Source organism: Cladophialophora carrionii, assembly GCF_000365165.1.
Source record: "Cladophialophora carrionii CBS 160.54 unplaced genomic scaffold supercont1.8, whole genome shotgun sequence".
Taxonomy (NCBI): domain Eukaryota; kingdom Fungi; phylum Ascomycota; class Eurotiomycetes; order Chaetothyriales; family Herpotrichiellaceae; genus Cladophialophora; species Cladophialophora carrionii.
Genome location: NW_008481833.1, coordinates 637,635 through 653,144, shown reverse-complemented (window position 1 = coordinate 653,144; position 15,510 = coordinate 637,635). Strand labels below are relative to the sequence as shown.

The window sequence follows — 15,510 nt, the reverse complement described above, 5'->3', positions numbered from 1 at the left end:
TATTTCTCACCACAAGGTATTCCGCCACACGTGGGAAGACTTGTATATTCCCTTTTCCACCATCCGGGAAAGTCGAGGTCCAACTGCATCAGCTTGCGCGCTCTTCAGCGGCGCTGCTGAAAGCCACCGAACTCGTCCTCCGGCACGATTTTCGTTTCAATGCTACTTTATCGTTGGTAGAACGCATTGCCAGATCTGCCAAGATGCAGCACAACGCCATGGCAAGCGTTGCAACGTTGCTGTGGCTCTCACGATGGTAGGTTCGGTAGTATTTCTCCACCTAAAGTATCGTGAAGACGGCGACGGTCAGGTGGAACCGTGCAAGAGACGTGACACCACGGCTTGAAGGCCCGGTGTCCTTCCCAAGATGGGTTGCTTGAGACCGCTGTCGCGTGCCGAGCTGCCCGGCATCAGTTCAAGGATATGGACAGAGAATGACCTCAAAATCTGCGTCCCGTCTATAGTTTGATCTCATCGGATGCTTGTCTCAGTTCCAGTGTGCTCTAAGCTTGTTGCTATTGCCGGTGGCTCCCAACGGACGAGCCATCTTCTTGGACTAATGCCTATGCTTCAGTCTCCAGGCTATGACTCGCCCGTCTACCACCTGCCACTGGCCCTCATAATATATAGTAGTCTGGCGCGTATGCCCTGTTTGAGATAGTGATGTCGTATAGAATGGGGCACTCCGAGTGCCGATGTTGCTGCCCGTCCTCAAGGTACACGTCGAGGAACCAAGTAACCGGGTTTAGATTGACTAGCTTTACGTCGAGTCTACGGAAGACTCTATCGACGCCGCCGTGGCGCTCAAAAGCGAAGTCACCGTCGTCTGACACCTGGCACGGGATGCCGGTGCCGATGTTTGCACGTTTTTGTATCTCCCTTACGCTCCTTGCTAAAGCTGCGGCCTCAGTGCCAGGGACCTCTGTATACTCGCTTCCTGCTCAGCGAGTATTAAAGCTCTTGCTTGGACAAGCGCCGGGTCTTTAGGGACTTCGGGGGCTTGCATCGGAGACGCGGATGGCGCGGGCGTGTAGTACTGCAGAGGAAAGTGAGGCGGCTGTTGTGAATTCATCAGTGAGTTGGGGAGTTAAGATTAAAGCACTTCCGTGAAGCGACAACGGAGCCTTCTCCATTGTCTCCAGCTTCCCATGGTGCAGTGTAATAGAGTCTCTCAGTGGTAGAGTTATAGCGCGGGCCAATCTCTCTCCCAGAGTGGGTTTTCTCGTTTCTGAAGCTATGCAGGATTTGTCGATTAAAGCTTCGTTGCGCAGGGACGCAATTACATATACACCTGATATATCCATGAATCAGAAGCGCCGATGCGATAGTGGAAAAGTTGTTCAAGCACGGGCGTTTCTTTCCATGGCTGCCTGTCTATATCATCCTGTTACCTGGTCGTAGACTCGTCCAGTAGGGTCACGCCCCATTGCGATCAACTCGTAGGGCCTCGACTTCGTCGTGCGGTTAGTGTACCAGAGCTTCAGGAATCTTCACCTTGCCTTCTGCCCCTCCTGCCTTCCGGATTTGATCAACCGGCAATATTTCGGTTCTTGCCAGGCTACTTGGAGCTGTCTGCTAGAAGTGGCAAGGTGCACATAGCTTTCCTTGAACCTCTCCAATGACTCAGGATCTTGGATGTCTGTAGAAGGCGGCTCGGGAGGTGAACTATCGTGGGCGGCTGTTGGGTCCATGACGAGAGATTCCTGCGTCCTAAGTCGCTCCTGGTCCAGGTTAGGTCATCATTTGGTTTCCCGGGAAGCTAGGTATTGCCTTGGCTGGATCTGCCGTAGATTGGACACCTCCAGAGTCTGATTGTTCATGGTCACATGACAAGGCTGATATCGCCCAGGGGCTCAGGTACGTCTTGGGGTTGAATGAGTGAGTAGTCAAAACGTGGAAGCTTTTGCTCTTGTCGTTGTGAGTTCCACCTCGGGTGGGAGACCTATGCTCCCAACACTAGGAGAAATGATTCTGCAGACGATTATCCGGTGCCATGCGGCATCCCCCTCTTGTGGTATACAAACGGAAGGGATGGTCGGGCACCTCAACTTTGTGCATAGCTTGTGCCCTTCTCCCTGTCACCAATTCCAGAGCATTCATAGGTCCGTGGTGGCTTCACTGATCCAATTCCTGCTCAATACGGGTCCATGGTCGATGGCAAGATATCATCTGTGGAGGTTGAAAGGAACAAGAGCTGGCCGGCGTAACGAAGTCGATGCATACCCAGCCGTCTGGAGTGGTCCTTCCGCGACCGTCCTCTGGTCCAAAGGAGACAGGCAAAAGTATCAGTATCATCCTTACTACCTTCATTGAGGAAGCACAACGCTAACGGCAGCACAATAACCGCCCACCATCAATGCAATCAGACGAAGGAGACGAACATTTCGACTCGACGCTCCGTCAAAACTTGCATATGCATGCTCAAGCATGTTTTTGTCTCCCAGCCAACTAGGGCCACATCAACAGTGAATGCTGTCGCCAAAGAATAAACATATGTTGTTTCTCCGGTTTAGAACACTTCTTCTCGGTGTCCTCATTGGTGACGGGATGCGTGACTTTTGTCAAGATCTGCAGTGCCGTCTGCAGGATGTTTTGAGTGTGCCATGATCTTGAGCAGCTGCACATCATCGTGCCTTCGGTAGAGACAGGGTCATGAACCGGAGGACGGTCGTTGCACCAAGACCCCCAACGTATACCAGCTTTCTCTGCACTCAGACTCATTGTGGTATGCGGGTTCCAGCTCGATCTGGAGCAGACAATGCTGACGCTGCGTCGAATATGGCAACGCCACCAGCGATTTCTCACCATCGTCCAAGGCAAAGGAAGCAGGCCCAAGGCCTCTCTGAGTCCACCATAGTGGAATGTTCTCGGTGGGGCGTTAATCCCTCGCGGCAATTATCATGTCGCCGAATTGAAACCTATCGTGGCCCATTCCAAGCCAGAGAGTTCAACAGGCGCTGACTGACGGCTGGACCCTTCCCTGTCTGGGGACGCCCGGGACTCCGTCGGAAGGGTCGAAACAGACTTTTGGATGTTCTCTCTCTCTCGCGGTGAGTTGCGAGTATTCTCGGCTTTCTCACGAGGCTTATGAAGCTCCGGCTTGACAGTAAGTTGCGTGGCCCAGGCAGAATACTCTGTGGTGGGGGCTGCCGGGTCAGCAGGTTACGAAGGGTTGCGAAAAGCCACGACTGGAATCTGACGGGGTGGGTTCGGCAGCATTTGCTTGCTGCATGAAACAACCATATACGTAAAGGCTCGGTGAGAGCGTCGTCAGGATGTCTTTCTCACTTAACGACTAGATATAGACAACGCGATATGGGAGAAGACATCGCCGGTCTATTCCTGCCGACACAACAACGACCATCTCACAGTCCGAGGAGCCAAGTATCGATGCCAACTTCATGCTTCGTAAATGGTCAGAGAAAGTAGCAACTCACTGGCAAGTCGTGGACGATAAGCTGCGCGGCTCACTCTCAGGAACCATTTCAAAGTTCGACCCAAGTTCCAGATACGCGGATACGTCAGGCCCAAAATGCCCAATTGAAGGCTTCGACAGAAACATAGTCGATTAGCTAGTTGTCGACTCTCCAAGCGCAGAGCACAAGGGTACAAAGAGACAGGGTCCACATGGGCCAAGTAGAGCAGCCCCATCGGTGTATCGACGGATGGAGGATATCGACAACGACAGTGCTTGGCGGATCTCATACGGGCATTGAATTTTAGGGCAGACTTCTTACTGCCAAACAAGCTACACCCGAGCCACCTGAAAGATAGGTGTTTTGAACTCGAACGGCAAGTCGGGGAGCCTGTTGCAGGTCCTTTCGCCATTGCCAATTGTTTTCGTCGGGCGGATTACCTGCTCGAGGAGCTGTTGATCACCATGTCGGTCTTTTGCCATGGGCCTAGCCCCATCGGTAAGGTAGAAGTTGCTCTCAGCTCTGTACTGAACGATCCTCGACCTGGATACCGTTCCAAACGGCGCGGTTTCAAAAGCTTCAGACGAACTAGTAAAATGGCCTCTGCCCACCGCCACACACATAAGAATACAGGTAGTAGCACTTTGTGTATCGCGCTATTAGCTCGAAGAATAAGTAGCCGTCTGAGCTTATATTAAAGACGGTCAGGCGAAGTGGCTGAACGTTCGCAAGAGGGTGGTTGAAAGGGGTGAACTTTATCCACTTTCGCGAGATAAGTAGTGTAGCTCCTTCAGTGAAATCGACGTGAGATAGTTCGGCCTCGAGTTTACTGGCCCCTTCTCTAGCGCCGTGGAGTTCTTTGGCCATATACCGTGCTTCGCGCGTTACCTTTAGCCGCGACCATATCTTGTGTCTCGATCACTAGGTTCTCATCAAGACTGATGGCTTCGCCATGTCGCACTCTCTGCCAAGTGTAATTAGCCGGATCGACGACCATTTCTCGAGCGAATATCTCGTTCTGCCAACCTCGACGGACCACACCGAATCTACTTCTCTTGTTACACTTGCGCGACCTTTTGTTCTTAGGTGACTCTAAATAGGGAAACGACAAGTGGACTCGCATCCAATCATCCGGAAATGGGTCATCAGGATGGTCGCTAAGCGGAGTATGCATGTTGGCGGGTTGTCTTCTAGTCTCCTGCCTCCTGTCCCTCGCTCGACGGTGGGCCTGTTGTTGATTCCGTTTGCGCCGCAGCTTCGTGGTGCGGACCGTGCCAAAACAGAGACCGTACGGATTCTGCCGCGGCGCGCTAGTCATGAGGAACTGTTCATGCCGGCCATTCCGCAAGGATAGTCTTGGTCCCGCGAATGCGACACGCCCAGTAGTTTTGTGGCAGCAGGCACCACAAACACTGCAGCCATGGAGCAAAATGTTCTCGTTTCGCACTGCCCATGCCCACTGCACAGCGGGCGGCGCTGCAGCAATCTCCGAAGACCACCCTTTTTGGGGATGACTTGTGTAGCTTGGCTCGAACCTCCGCCTTTTCCAAGGTCTCTGCAGCCATACGAAGGCGACCGGCAGAGGCCTGTTTCGTTTTCAGGATAGTCAGCCCTGACGGCACCGGACGTTTAGACAGTCGGGAATCTCACCCGTTCTCGAACCAGACCCTCAGACGTGTCCTCGATCGAGGATGTTATCGGCCCGCACAGGGGGCACGCAGACCATGAAGTTGCACTTGCGCACCGTGGTCGATAACAGACGACCATCGTGACAAGGTGCTGCGCGGTGCCTGGCTCGAACCATAGTCGCCCTTGCCTCGACCAAGTCGTCGCCCACCACCTTTCGCTCGACCGATGCTCGACCCTGGGTTTGGACTCGAAGAGGACGACCATCCCATCCAATATGCACCTCAACGCAAGACTCCCATGGTGCGCACCCTGTAACACCTGGCAACGGATCTGCGACTACTTTGGTTTCCATTCTAGCTCTCCGGTGGAATCCCCCAGTTCTAGTCCGCGGGTCAGCTAAAAAGCCAGCCATCGACAAGTCCTGTACATCACCAACCGGTCGATTCTCTTGAGTTTGCTCGAGATGACGGTTGATTCATTGCCTACCATCCAGCAATAGCCTTCTGGCCCGGGCTTGTCCAGCTGCTTTCCCACGTTATTTGCCAGGTGTATCGCCTTTTAACGCCATGATGTCGTCGCCTCTCTACCTCCCTTTAGCTAGAATAGTGCTCGAATCTTCTTACTGTCGTAGTGTCTGAACATTGAGTGGGTTGTGGGACTGGCGGTGCGAAGTTGTGTGATCTTGTCCCATACTATATTATAAACGAAAATAGTATCTCTTGGTTTCGACAACAGGTAGCGAAGTGATTATTTCCGGTAGCAAAGAGAGGTTTGGGCCAGGCACTGTAGTTTTGAATCGAAGTATCGAATAGATTAAAGCAAATGATCCTTGTCGCCGGTCCAGAAACAAGGTGACTTTCGAAAGTTGTCCAACTCCACTCGGGTAATCTGTCAATTGCCGCTACAGCGCCAGAAGGCGGTACCCGGACGAGTGAAAAAGTCGTTGATGGTGGACGCTGTAGCTGGTTCAGAAGAGGCAGACCCCAATATGAACAGAATGACAACAGGGGCAACAGTGGGATTCTTCTTTCTAGGGGAGCACATCGAACCGAATGGCTGGAACCGGATGGCTGTCCTGCTCGGTGGTTTGATCGTCCATGCAAAATGAGGTCTTAGAGGTTGTCCTGGCTTTTCCTCTCCGTCGTCCCCGTCCCGATTCTCAGTAGCAGAGACATCGGGTGGCATCTCGACTTCCTCAGACTGGGGGATTGCGGCTTCAGGGGGCACCAACATGGAGCCTGAAATTCGGATTGATTCACTTCTCCGGCCTCGGCTATCAGCAGATATGCTTTGACATCAGTGCTCTCTGCATCCTTGGGCACTGGTTCTGTTGTCGGTCGCGGTAATCGTGCCATTTCAGGGTACCTACCAATCTCCAGATCGACATGGTTGTGACTGCCCAATACTATTTCCTCTTGAGTAATCGTGTTGGCTCCAGATCCTTTGGATTGCGTCCCGAGACTAGCGAGGAGCTCCGTTTGCATCAACTTGCTCTTACCTGCGTGGCAGGAACAGTCGGCATTGCTATGAGGTCCATATGATCACACAGTCCGTCCCAATCTGGCCTACCTCCGCACACGCTGGATCTTGCAGTGATCACACTTCGTGAGCATAGGATTGCCTGGCACACACTGGAACAAGAGATGGTAATGGATTAGCAGGTCCCAAATGGTTGCGAGCCGTTTCTAAGGTAGAATCTGCCAACCTTGAGCGACAAAACTCCGATGCCCCTTCTCTCTCACCCGGGCCGTCAAAGATTCACAGCCGCGGGTTTGCTGCCGGCGCAGGTCATTCGAACACCCGCAGAATCCAGGAGTCCCTTGGAAGATCACAACTTCGTCTCGAAAGAGATCCGACCCGAACAGCTCCTTGGCGCGAAGAGGACAGCAAAGGCACACCGGCAACTTGAGCTCGCTGCACGAGTAGCTAGAGGAAGGCCAACCCTTTCCCGTTCATCGAGTTGGATGGCTGCAGTATGCCTTTAACCGTATGAGGGTAGGTATAGGTTGCTGGCATGGCCCACAACGGAAGCCGCATGAGACCGGTTCACTCTGCGGCGACCGGTGCATTGCCCACCAGTAGCTGAAGATGGTGGATGACGCTGAAGAAATGAGACCTGTTCTCACCTTTACCCTCTGGTGTCGCCTCTCGGACGTTGTGGACGAAAGCGTTACGCAGGACCTTGGTTAACCTGGGTAGCGCTGTCTGAATCGTGACCATCAAAGTCTGTCCTTGAGCTCTTCCACATTCCCATGCAGTTTGTTCGTTCATTGGTCTGGATACGAAAAGGGTGCCGCGGATGCGCGTGTTCGCTGACTCGAGCGCCAACTGCTCCCCCCATCGCACCCGAAACCATGGCCTCGATGGAATGGTGTATTCGGATGTGTCGCGGGCCAGTGGCGGAGCACCAGCCTAATACTGTTCCATTTGTTGAAGAGGTAATCAATCACCAGCGATGGTGTTGCCCATGACAATCTTGATCTTGCATTGTTGTGACTTATTCCGTCAGTTCAAGGAGGATCTCTTTGCACTCTTGCAATATCTTCTGTGGTATCTAGGCACTCTTCGAGTGTAAGAGACCATCGTGGCTCGATCCAGCTGGAGCTCATGGGCGCTCGACCCTCTGTATGCTAAGTAGAAGCTTGCACAAACCTAGATGCATCATTTGGTGCACGTTTCGCCAAGCAGTACAATTTGCTTGTCCACCTTGAAGAGTCAATAAGTGTCAACAAGAGCCCCGCAGTGCGATATATAATGCTTGCTTTGTTCTGTGCCTCGCGAGCGTGGTACACGATCCGTAGTCTAGTAAATCTGGAAGCTTGAGCTGGGTATCCAGGCCCACGGGACCAAGCTAATATCCTGCAGCGGCGCTGGAGGTCAGAGAGTCGTATCAAGGACATTGTGTGTCTCAGAATTCGGAATCCCTGAGATATCGTACGGGGCGCCCAGGTGTGTTAGCTCCCCTTCTCCCTTTCTGGCAACAGCGCACCAGCCTCATGGATCTGCACCATGTAAGTTGCCAGCCGTGTCCTTTTTGACATATCTGAGTCCCTCTGGTAGAGGCAGACGTGTAGATGAAGAAGCATATAACTATCCGTCTTCATCGTAGAGACCGCAGGGACTTGCTGATAATGCCATAATAACACGAGCTTGCCTCCAACCAAGACCCCACGACCAGAAGTGCCGCTGAGAATCTATTCCGGCTGCACGGTGGTTCGTCCGGTATGAGTCTTTCGGTAACCATCCGGCTCATCACTCAGGCTTTTGTGGCTTCGGTGGTGGTGATCGTAGTGAGCACTTCAGGCGGAGAACAGCCTCATGAGTAGCCGTCCACCACCCCACGTGTAGAAATAGTCACCAAAGCACGTCCACACATGGTGCAATCAGGCTATCCATCGGTATGACCAAGGGATGAGTCCGCAATGGCGGGTGCATGCGTCATTTCGTGAGCTCGAGGACTTGCTCGTCCGTGTATCCGTGCTGTCGGGAACAGACAGGTGAATGTGGCCGTTTCTATTTCTCTCTTCAAGGATGAGATGGGGCGAAGTCATGGGCTTTCCGGCGTCTCACAGCATCCTCTTCCTCAGGACACTAATCCCGACTTCGGACTCTCAGAGCCTCCACAACGCTCGTGTTGGGACCCACAAGACCAAGCATAAAGTCTTGGCCAGTAGCGTTGTATGAAGGACCGGAACAAAATGATCGCGTGTTCGCCCGTGGGATAGTGTCCTCGAGCGCCAAAACGCAGCGGTAGAGAAGACCGCAGCGACGATACCTCGCCTTGGTTACCGTTGTTTCGGCCTTCCAATGAATATTCTCTTGTCCTTCTTCTCAACGTGGAAACGGACACTCTCGTACAGAATATGATCCATGGATCCAGGGAATGCCAACGGACAAGCGCAAGCGCAAGGGTACCCAGTCTGCCAGACTATAGAGCAGAACATGCCAGCACGAGCCTTCTCGTGCACGTAACCTAGCCTGTGCGCGACAGCTAGGTCCGTTGCTTCCCGACTCTCGCGTGGAGCACGGCCACGCATGAGACAACGACCTTTAGGATGTAGCGTTGTCAAAAGTACTCCGTGGTGTTCTCTCACGCCGCCGCTGGCATAATTGTGATCCGTCCTTGCTAATTCATTCTCAGGGCAACGCTGGTGCGGCACTCACGTGGACGATTAGCAGAGAGCTTGCTTGGCCGACAAGCCTAGATATACCGTTTGCCGATGGGCATCGATCATGGTCTTGTGAGCTTCACAGGTATTAGTCGTCATGCTCATCTAGGTCGGTTTTCCGACGGGGCGACCACAGGAGGTAGAGATATCCGCAGGTCGGATAAGCGCGCAGTATGGGAAGAGAGATACGGTGTTGTTGAGCCATCTTCGCGGGTCGAGAGTGGAAAATTTCGAACCCAGGTCCATGACTCGAATAGACTCCTGCTCGTAGGGAATTGGTTCGGCCCATAACGAAAGCGCTCGAGAAATAGCCTGGGATAGTTCCCGAACCTCTGCTTCCGAGTGATGTTGGCCGTATCTCCGGAGCGGGTTGTATGCCTCGATATATCTCGTGTCCGGATCGATCATGGCTGCCGCGAATCCACCTTCGAGTCCCATTGGGATGTGTTCCGGTTCGAAGAGGTTAGTCGCCTTTTGTAGGGAGTAGATCCTGGCCACTGAGATATGGGGTTATCGGTGTCTTCGAGTGAGGTGGAATTGTCACTTCCGCCGTCGCGTGAAGGATCCACCTTGTTCTTTGCTTTCGATGAGCCTTGACTTGGATGGGGGTGCAGATGGCGTCGCGAGCACCGATCTTGCTTTGGTCCTTGGTAAGGATCAAGTCGGCTTTGTTTCGCCCCGAGCCATTACATGGCGAGTAGCGCGTCAGCTCTGCAGTTCTCGAAGGTTGTCATTGAGAGTCAATCACCCGTAATGCATTCAGCATCGACATCCGCTATCTCCGACACGACGCGCATGTCGAAGTTCCGTCGCACTAGTGCAGTCACCACGAATGCCCAGTGTCTCTGAGTCGAGTCGGGTAGGCATCACACTTGTCCTTCTGCCTCTTCGGCTCTCGTTCTCGTTCTGGCTTGCGTCGAACCGGCAAGGGTTGTACCTGACACAGGAGGGCAACCAATGGAGAGACCGAGGTTTCGAGGCCGTGGAACCTGAACCGGTCAGGTCTGTAGGAATGCCGTTTGGAAAGACGTGAGAAAGACAGGCACGCACACGCAGATATGTATATATATAGAGAGAGAGATACACACAAGAAGAAAAGCATGGACAACCAGAAACCAGAAAGCGAGCGAGGGATGGGACAGGGTACTTATACCTGAGAGCGGCATCTTTTCTTCTGTTTGCGGGCAATATCAAGACATCTTGAAAAGTAACACCGAGTAACATACTATCGGAGTCATCGAACAGTCATGAAGCACTCATTCCTGGTGGGAAGCATGTAGTGCTGAGTGAAGGTTGCATGCCTTCAGTCCTGGGGAGATGACGAAGAAATCGAGATGACTCCGTGGGTCTCGATCGGCGTCTCTGACTGGATATATACAACAAACAGGTACGAGAACCAAAAGATACCAGCATATTGTAAGTGACACTGTCCAGACGTCAGTCAAGTGCCATCGCCGTGAGTCACACGTGGGGGAAGATCCAACAACTTCATCAAAAGACCTGAGTCAAGTGGTCGACCAAGCGAAGGGCAGCCGTGCAGTGACAGGTACAGGTCTGGACAGCTCAGCTTTCACTCCCATTACTGTAATGAAGACTTTTCCCGGAAACACATCACATCATATCACATCACCGAATTTCTGGATTCCCTACTTCGGTCCCTCGATGAGCACTTTGATCGCTTTGCCGGCTTTCACGTCTTCGAATGCCTGTTCTGCGTCTTCAAAGTTGACTTTTCGACTGATCAATCTCTTCACGTCCACCCTTCCGCTGCTGGTCAGATCGACGGCCATAGCGTAGTCACCTGGGCCATATCGGAAGCTGCCTTTCACCGTTAATTCTTTGGTGCATGCAGCCATGATGGGGAAGGTCATTTCATCACGGCCCATTCCACCCTGCACGTAACTGCCTCCCATACGGAGGACGTGGATGGCCGTCTGGACACTGGGTTCTGCCCCGCTGGCGTCGATGGCGATGTCTGCTCCTGAGGGAAGGTCGTTCTCGTCCTTTATCTTCTGTGCATTCTCTGCCGCTGATACTTTCGACGGTACAAAGGTTGAGGTTGCTGCAAAAGATCGGGCGAATTCAAGTCGTTCGGTGTTGATGTCCACGGCAATAACCTTGCTGGCACCCAATGCCTTGGCGACTGCGCAGCAGAGCAGTCCGACAGGGCCGGCACCGAAAACAACCACGGTATCGCCGTGCTTGATGCCCGATTGCTTGGTGATATGTACGCCCACGGCCAGAGGTTCCATCAACGCGCCCTCCTCCAGCGACATGTTCTCCGGTAGCTTGTAGCAGAAGTCTTCCGGAAGCACGTAATATTTTGCGAGCGTGCCATCGTATGGCGGTGTCGCTGCAAATGCCATGTCCGGGCAAAGATTGTATTTTCCTTCTTTACAGCGCACGCAATGCCGGCACGGGATACCTGGCTCCATTGCGACGCGGTCCCCCTTTTTCACACTCTTGACGGCTGATCCAACCTCGAGTACTGTTCCAGCGGACTCGTGTCCCAGCACCATAGGATCTTTGACCACGAAATGTCCGATCCGGCCATGTTGCCAATAGTGTACGTCGGAGCCACAGATGCCTGTAAAGTTCACTTGGAGGAGGACGTCGCGGGGTCGGGTGAGCTTGGGAATGGGACGGTCTTCGAAGAGGACGTCCTTGACGCCCCGCAGGACGAAGGAGTTGTTCTCCTGCGCAGTGTCAATATTACAGTAGAGTTACAGATACGTGACAGCGCGACCTACCTTGGTCTGTGTTTCAGAAGACATGGCTGAGGCAAGCAAGACCGGAACGTACGTAGCCTTCGTCAATCGGCGAGAAAAAGGGCGGGCAGGCACAGATGACAGGGAGGTCGACCGGTTGAGGGTATGACTTTTTGCTGCAGAAATCGGCTATCAAGCTGGCCTTGTCCCTTGCGGACCGCCTTCCACTGTGAGAAATCCAAACCGTGATGCCAAAATCAACACCCCCCAAATCCACACGCTCCCTGACCACCGGAGGGGTCGCGCAGCCAGAGCACTGAGATATTAGCCTAAAGAATACCAGTTCGTGGCGCAGGAGTCTGGTGCGGGGCTTGACAATTGGGGGCGCCAGCAATGACATAACCCTCGCCGGGAAAGTGCCTCTTCTGTGACGAGGCGCCAAGGGCAACGTACAGTACTTCGGTAGACAGATTCCCCGAGCCGGGCGTTCAATGGCCCGCTTCGATCTGGACAATCTTGTCGCAGTTGAGCAGGCCGAGGGGGTCAAAAGCTTGCTTAAGCTACACCCGGGTGTCAGTCTGGAGAGCAACGAGGATAGGGCAATAGAGCTCACCTTGCGCATCGCATCGACAGTGTCGTCTCCAAGCTCCTCGCGGAGATATTCGCGCTTCTTCAAGCCGACGCCGTGCTCGCCTGTGATGGTACCATCCATGGCAATAGCACGTTGAAGCATGCGATGAACCAAGTCCTCCGCAACCTTCTTCTCGGTATCGTTGTAGAGGAGGATTGCTATCATATCATCAGGACGTAGATCGAACGCCGGCGGGCAAGTACTCACTGTGAAAGTTGCCATCTCCGACATGTCCACAGATACCGCCAATCAATCCACTGCGAGCCACATCGTCGTGAGTCTCCTGGATGATGTCGGCTAGTCTGCTGATGGGAACGGCCTGTCTCGGTCAGTTGCGAAATTGATCGGAGCGTAGAATATCACTCACTACATCCGTGGTCCAGACGTGATCGGTGCTGTTCTTGCGCATAGCCATGACGCTCCACAGCGCTTCCTTTCGAGCACTCCAGAGCTCAGACGCCTCATCATCGTTCTTTGCGAACTCGAAACTCTTGTTTTGTGTACTTTTGGCGAGGTTCCTGACGATCTTGATCTGCTCCTTGACCCCGTCGGGCGTCCCGGCGAACTTGAAGAACAACGTAGGCGCTTCCTGCCACGGTCTGCTGGTCATGCCGCTTTTGTTGATACAGCGCATTTGGACGTCGTCCAAAATTTCCATGCCCGCAAGCTGGATACCATCACCAACTACGCGTGCGACGCATTCAGCAGCGGCATGGATGGTGGGGAAAGTGGCGACAGCGACGGACTGGCTCTTGGGAAGCACAGTAACCTTCAGTGTCGCTTCCGTGACAATTCCAAGTGTACCTTCGCTGCCAATGAACATCTGAGTCAAGTTGTAGCCGGCGCTGGATTTCCGAGGTCGCCGTCTGGTCTTGATGACTGTTCCGTCCGCGAGGACAACGGTGAGAGAGACGACCCAGTCACGCATCGTTCCGTATCTGTAAGCATTCGTTCCTGAACAGCCAGTACCAACCATGCCTCCGATTTTGGCGCCTGGGCCCGGATCCGGTGGGAAGAACATGCCGTGCGCTTTGAGCTCTTCATTGAGTTCTTCCCAGCCCAGGGCGGGTTGCACCACGATATCGAGATCTTGAGGGCTGAACTCAAGAATCTTGTCCATTCTGCCCATGTCGATGCAAATGCCTCCTCTTGTGGGTGCAAAGTGGCCTTCCAGACTGGTGCCGCCAGACAGCGCCGTGACGGGGATTTTCCGATCGTGGCATACCTTCATGATCTTGGAGACTTCCTCGGTCGTCGCAGGGTAGACGATGGCAAAGGGTCGTTCGTTCGGTTTCGTGGTATAGGAGGACCATTCTGAGCCGGAGTGGGCTTCGAGGTCATCGGGAACTGTAGAGACGTTGTCTTTGCCCACAATTTGAGCAAAGTCTACCCACGCAGCTTGCAAGTTCGAAGTTCGTGTATCGTGCTGCGGGGGCTGTGCTCTTGAGAGAGGGGTGGTCGAAAATACTTCAGGCGCTTTCTCGCCTTTTGTGCCCAGATAGTACGCTCCCGCCGCGACGGAGAGAATAACTGTTGTCGTCAGCGCCATGGACACACCAGGGAGACCACGGGCATACCAAAGCTGAGCCCAAGAGTCCTCCCTCCAGACCCTTCACCTCTTTGCGCTTGGGCTCGTATGTAGTTCTCCTCTGAGGCTCTTTCGCGCTTCAGCCTCTCGGCGGTGCTCTGATATAGCTGGCCTCGAAAGGACAGGTTTTCTTGCGAGCCATCCTTGCCCTTTTCTTCACGCCTCAGGGGCGAACTGTGGAACGATCGGGTGGCCGAGACTGCTGATCGGTGGGAGCCTTCCCGTTCGAGGCATCGCAGGAGGGAGCTGGCTGGACGGCGAAGCTGCGAAAGTGAATTCATCGTGAACTGGAGGCGACCCGACCACGAAACGTTCTCTGCCGCTCGTCAACGCATTTCTGAATCTTGTCGGAGTCTTATAAATGTATAACTAGGATCGTGACCCGGCGGGAGGCAGCGACGCCGTGATTGAGCTGCCGGCACGAATTGCGGAGAAGTTGTGGGAGACGCTGGCGCAGTTGTCGACGGAGACGCGACCTCAATTGGGCCTCACGCACACTGACGACTTCCCCGAGGTTTCTTCGAGCAGCCTGGCCCCAGATTTTGAGAAGTCCGAGTGCTTGGCTCAGCCGACTGCCATCATTGATCTAGTGTGTAATGATCTATGGCTGTTCGCATGGTCAAGTGGTCGCCTATAAGACCGGAGTGCGCTACGACTCCGAAGCTCACCCAGCATCACGAACGGGAAGGGCTTAAGTTTCATGCATGGTTCAACTTCTTCGCGGAACCCTTTCTGGCGCTGGTTGGTAGAGCGTGCCAGTGGCCTGACTCTATGCATCGGACTGTTCACCATTTCATCTAGAAACTGTGCAGCAGGGTCGCAAGCGATGTCTTCTTCTCAGCTTCTGCACTCGGAAAGCCAACACGGTTTTGACTCAACAGCATCTCTGCTCGCTGTCCTTCCGAGCAACATTGCTTCAAGTAGAGGCTCCCGTACTATGGTCTCCGGGCGAGACTCGGTGTCGGTTGTAACCAAGTGATGTCCACGTCTCGCCCGGCTTGCTCAGGTGCTTCGACGACAGATCATGTTGTTGACTACCGCTGCACCCAGGGCGAGCACCACCACCCAATGACCTACGCCAAAGGGGGCCAGCGAAGTCTTCACCAAAGGTAGAGAGTTGAAGGCACGACCCCAGCATTTCCGTCTATCGATGGAGTACTCTGGTCATTGCAGCTACCGTCTTCCTCACTACCTAGGTAGGCTCAGACTGTTCATCCCAAGCGCAATCGAGCCAAAATCGGCAAAAGCTGCTCGGCCGACTCGAGGCGGGAAGACAGAAATCGTACTCATCAAACCCCGTTTCCTGAGCATAACCTCCGCAAGTTTGGCGTTCCAGAACTATGCAAGCCTAAGTCTGGGTCATCGTCGG

The 15,510-nt window shown here is 53.7% G+C and overlaps 2 protein-coding genes across 2 annotated transcripts; both read right to left on the bottom strand.

Moving 5' to 3' along the window:
- Positions 1-10,860: 10,860 nt before the first annotated feature.
- G647_08890 (D-xylulose reductase A) lies at positions 10,861-11,988 on the bottom strand (the record flags this gene model as incomplete). The annotated part of the gene is made up of 2 exons (XM_008733195.1): positions 10,861-11,910; positions 11,965-11,988. The coding sequence occupies 2 exons, from the start codon at positions 11,986-11,988 to the stop codon at positions 10,861-10,863; spliced, it is 1,074 nt and encodes a 357-aa protein (XP_008731417.1).
- Positions 11,989-12,410: 422 nt separating this feature from the next.
- G647_08889 (glycolate oxidase, subunit GlcD) lies at positions 12,411-14,422 on the bottom strand (the record flags this gene model as incomplete). Its single annotated transcript, XM_008733194.1, has 5 exons — positions 12,411-12,482; positions 12,536-12,711; positions 12,761-12,872; positions 12,921-14,083; positions 14,131-14,422. 5 exons carry the CDS (start codon positions 14,420-14,422, stop codon positions 12,411-12,413), a joined length of 1,815 nt encoding a protein of 604 aa, XP_008731416.1.
- Positions 14,423-15,510: the final 1,088 nt, after the last annotated feature.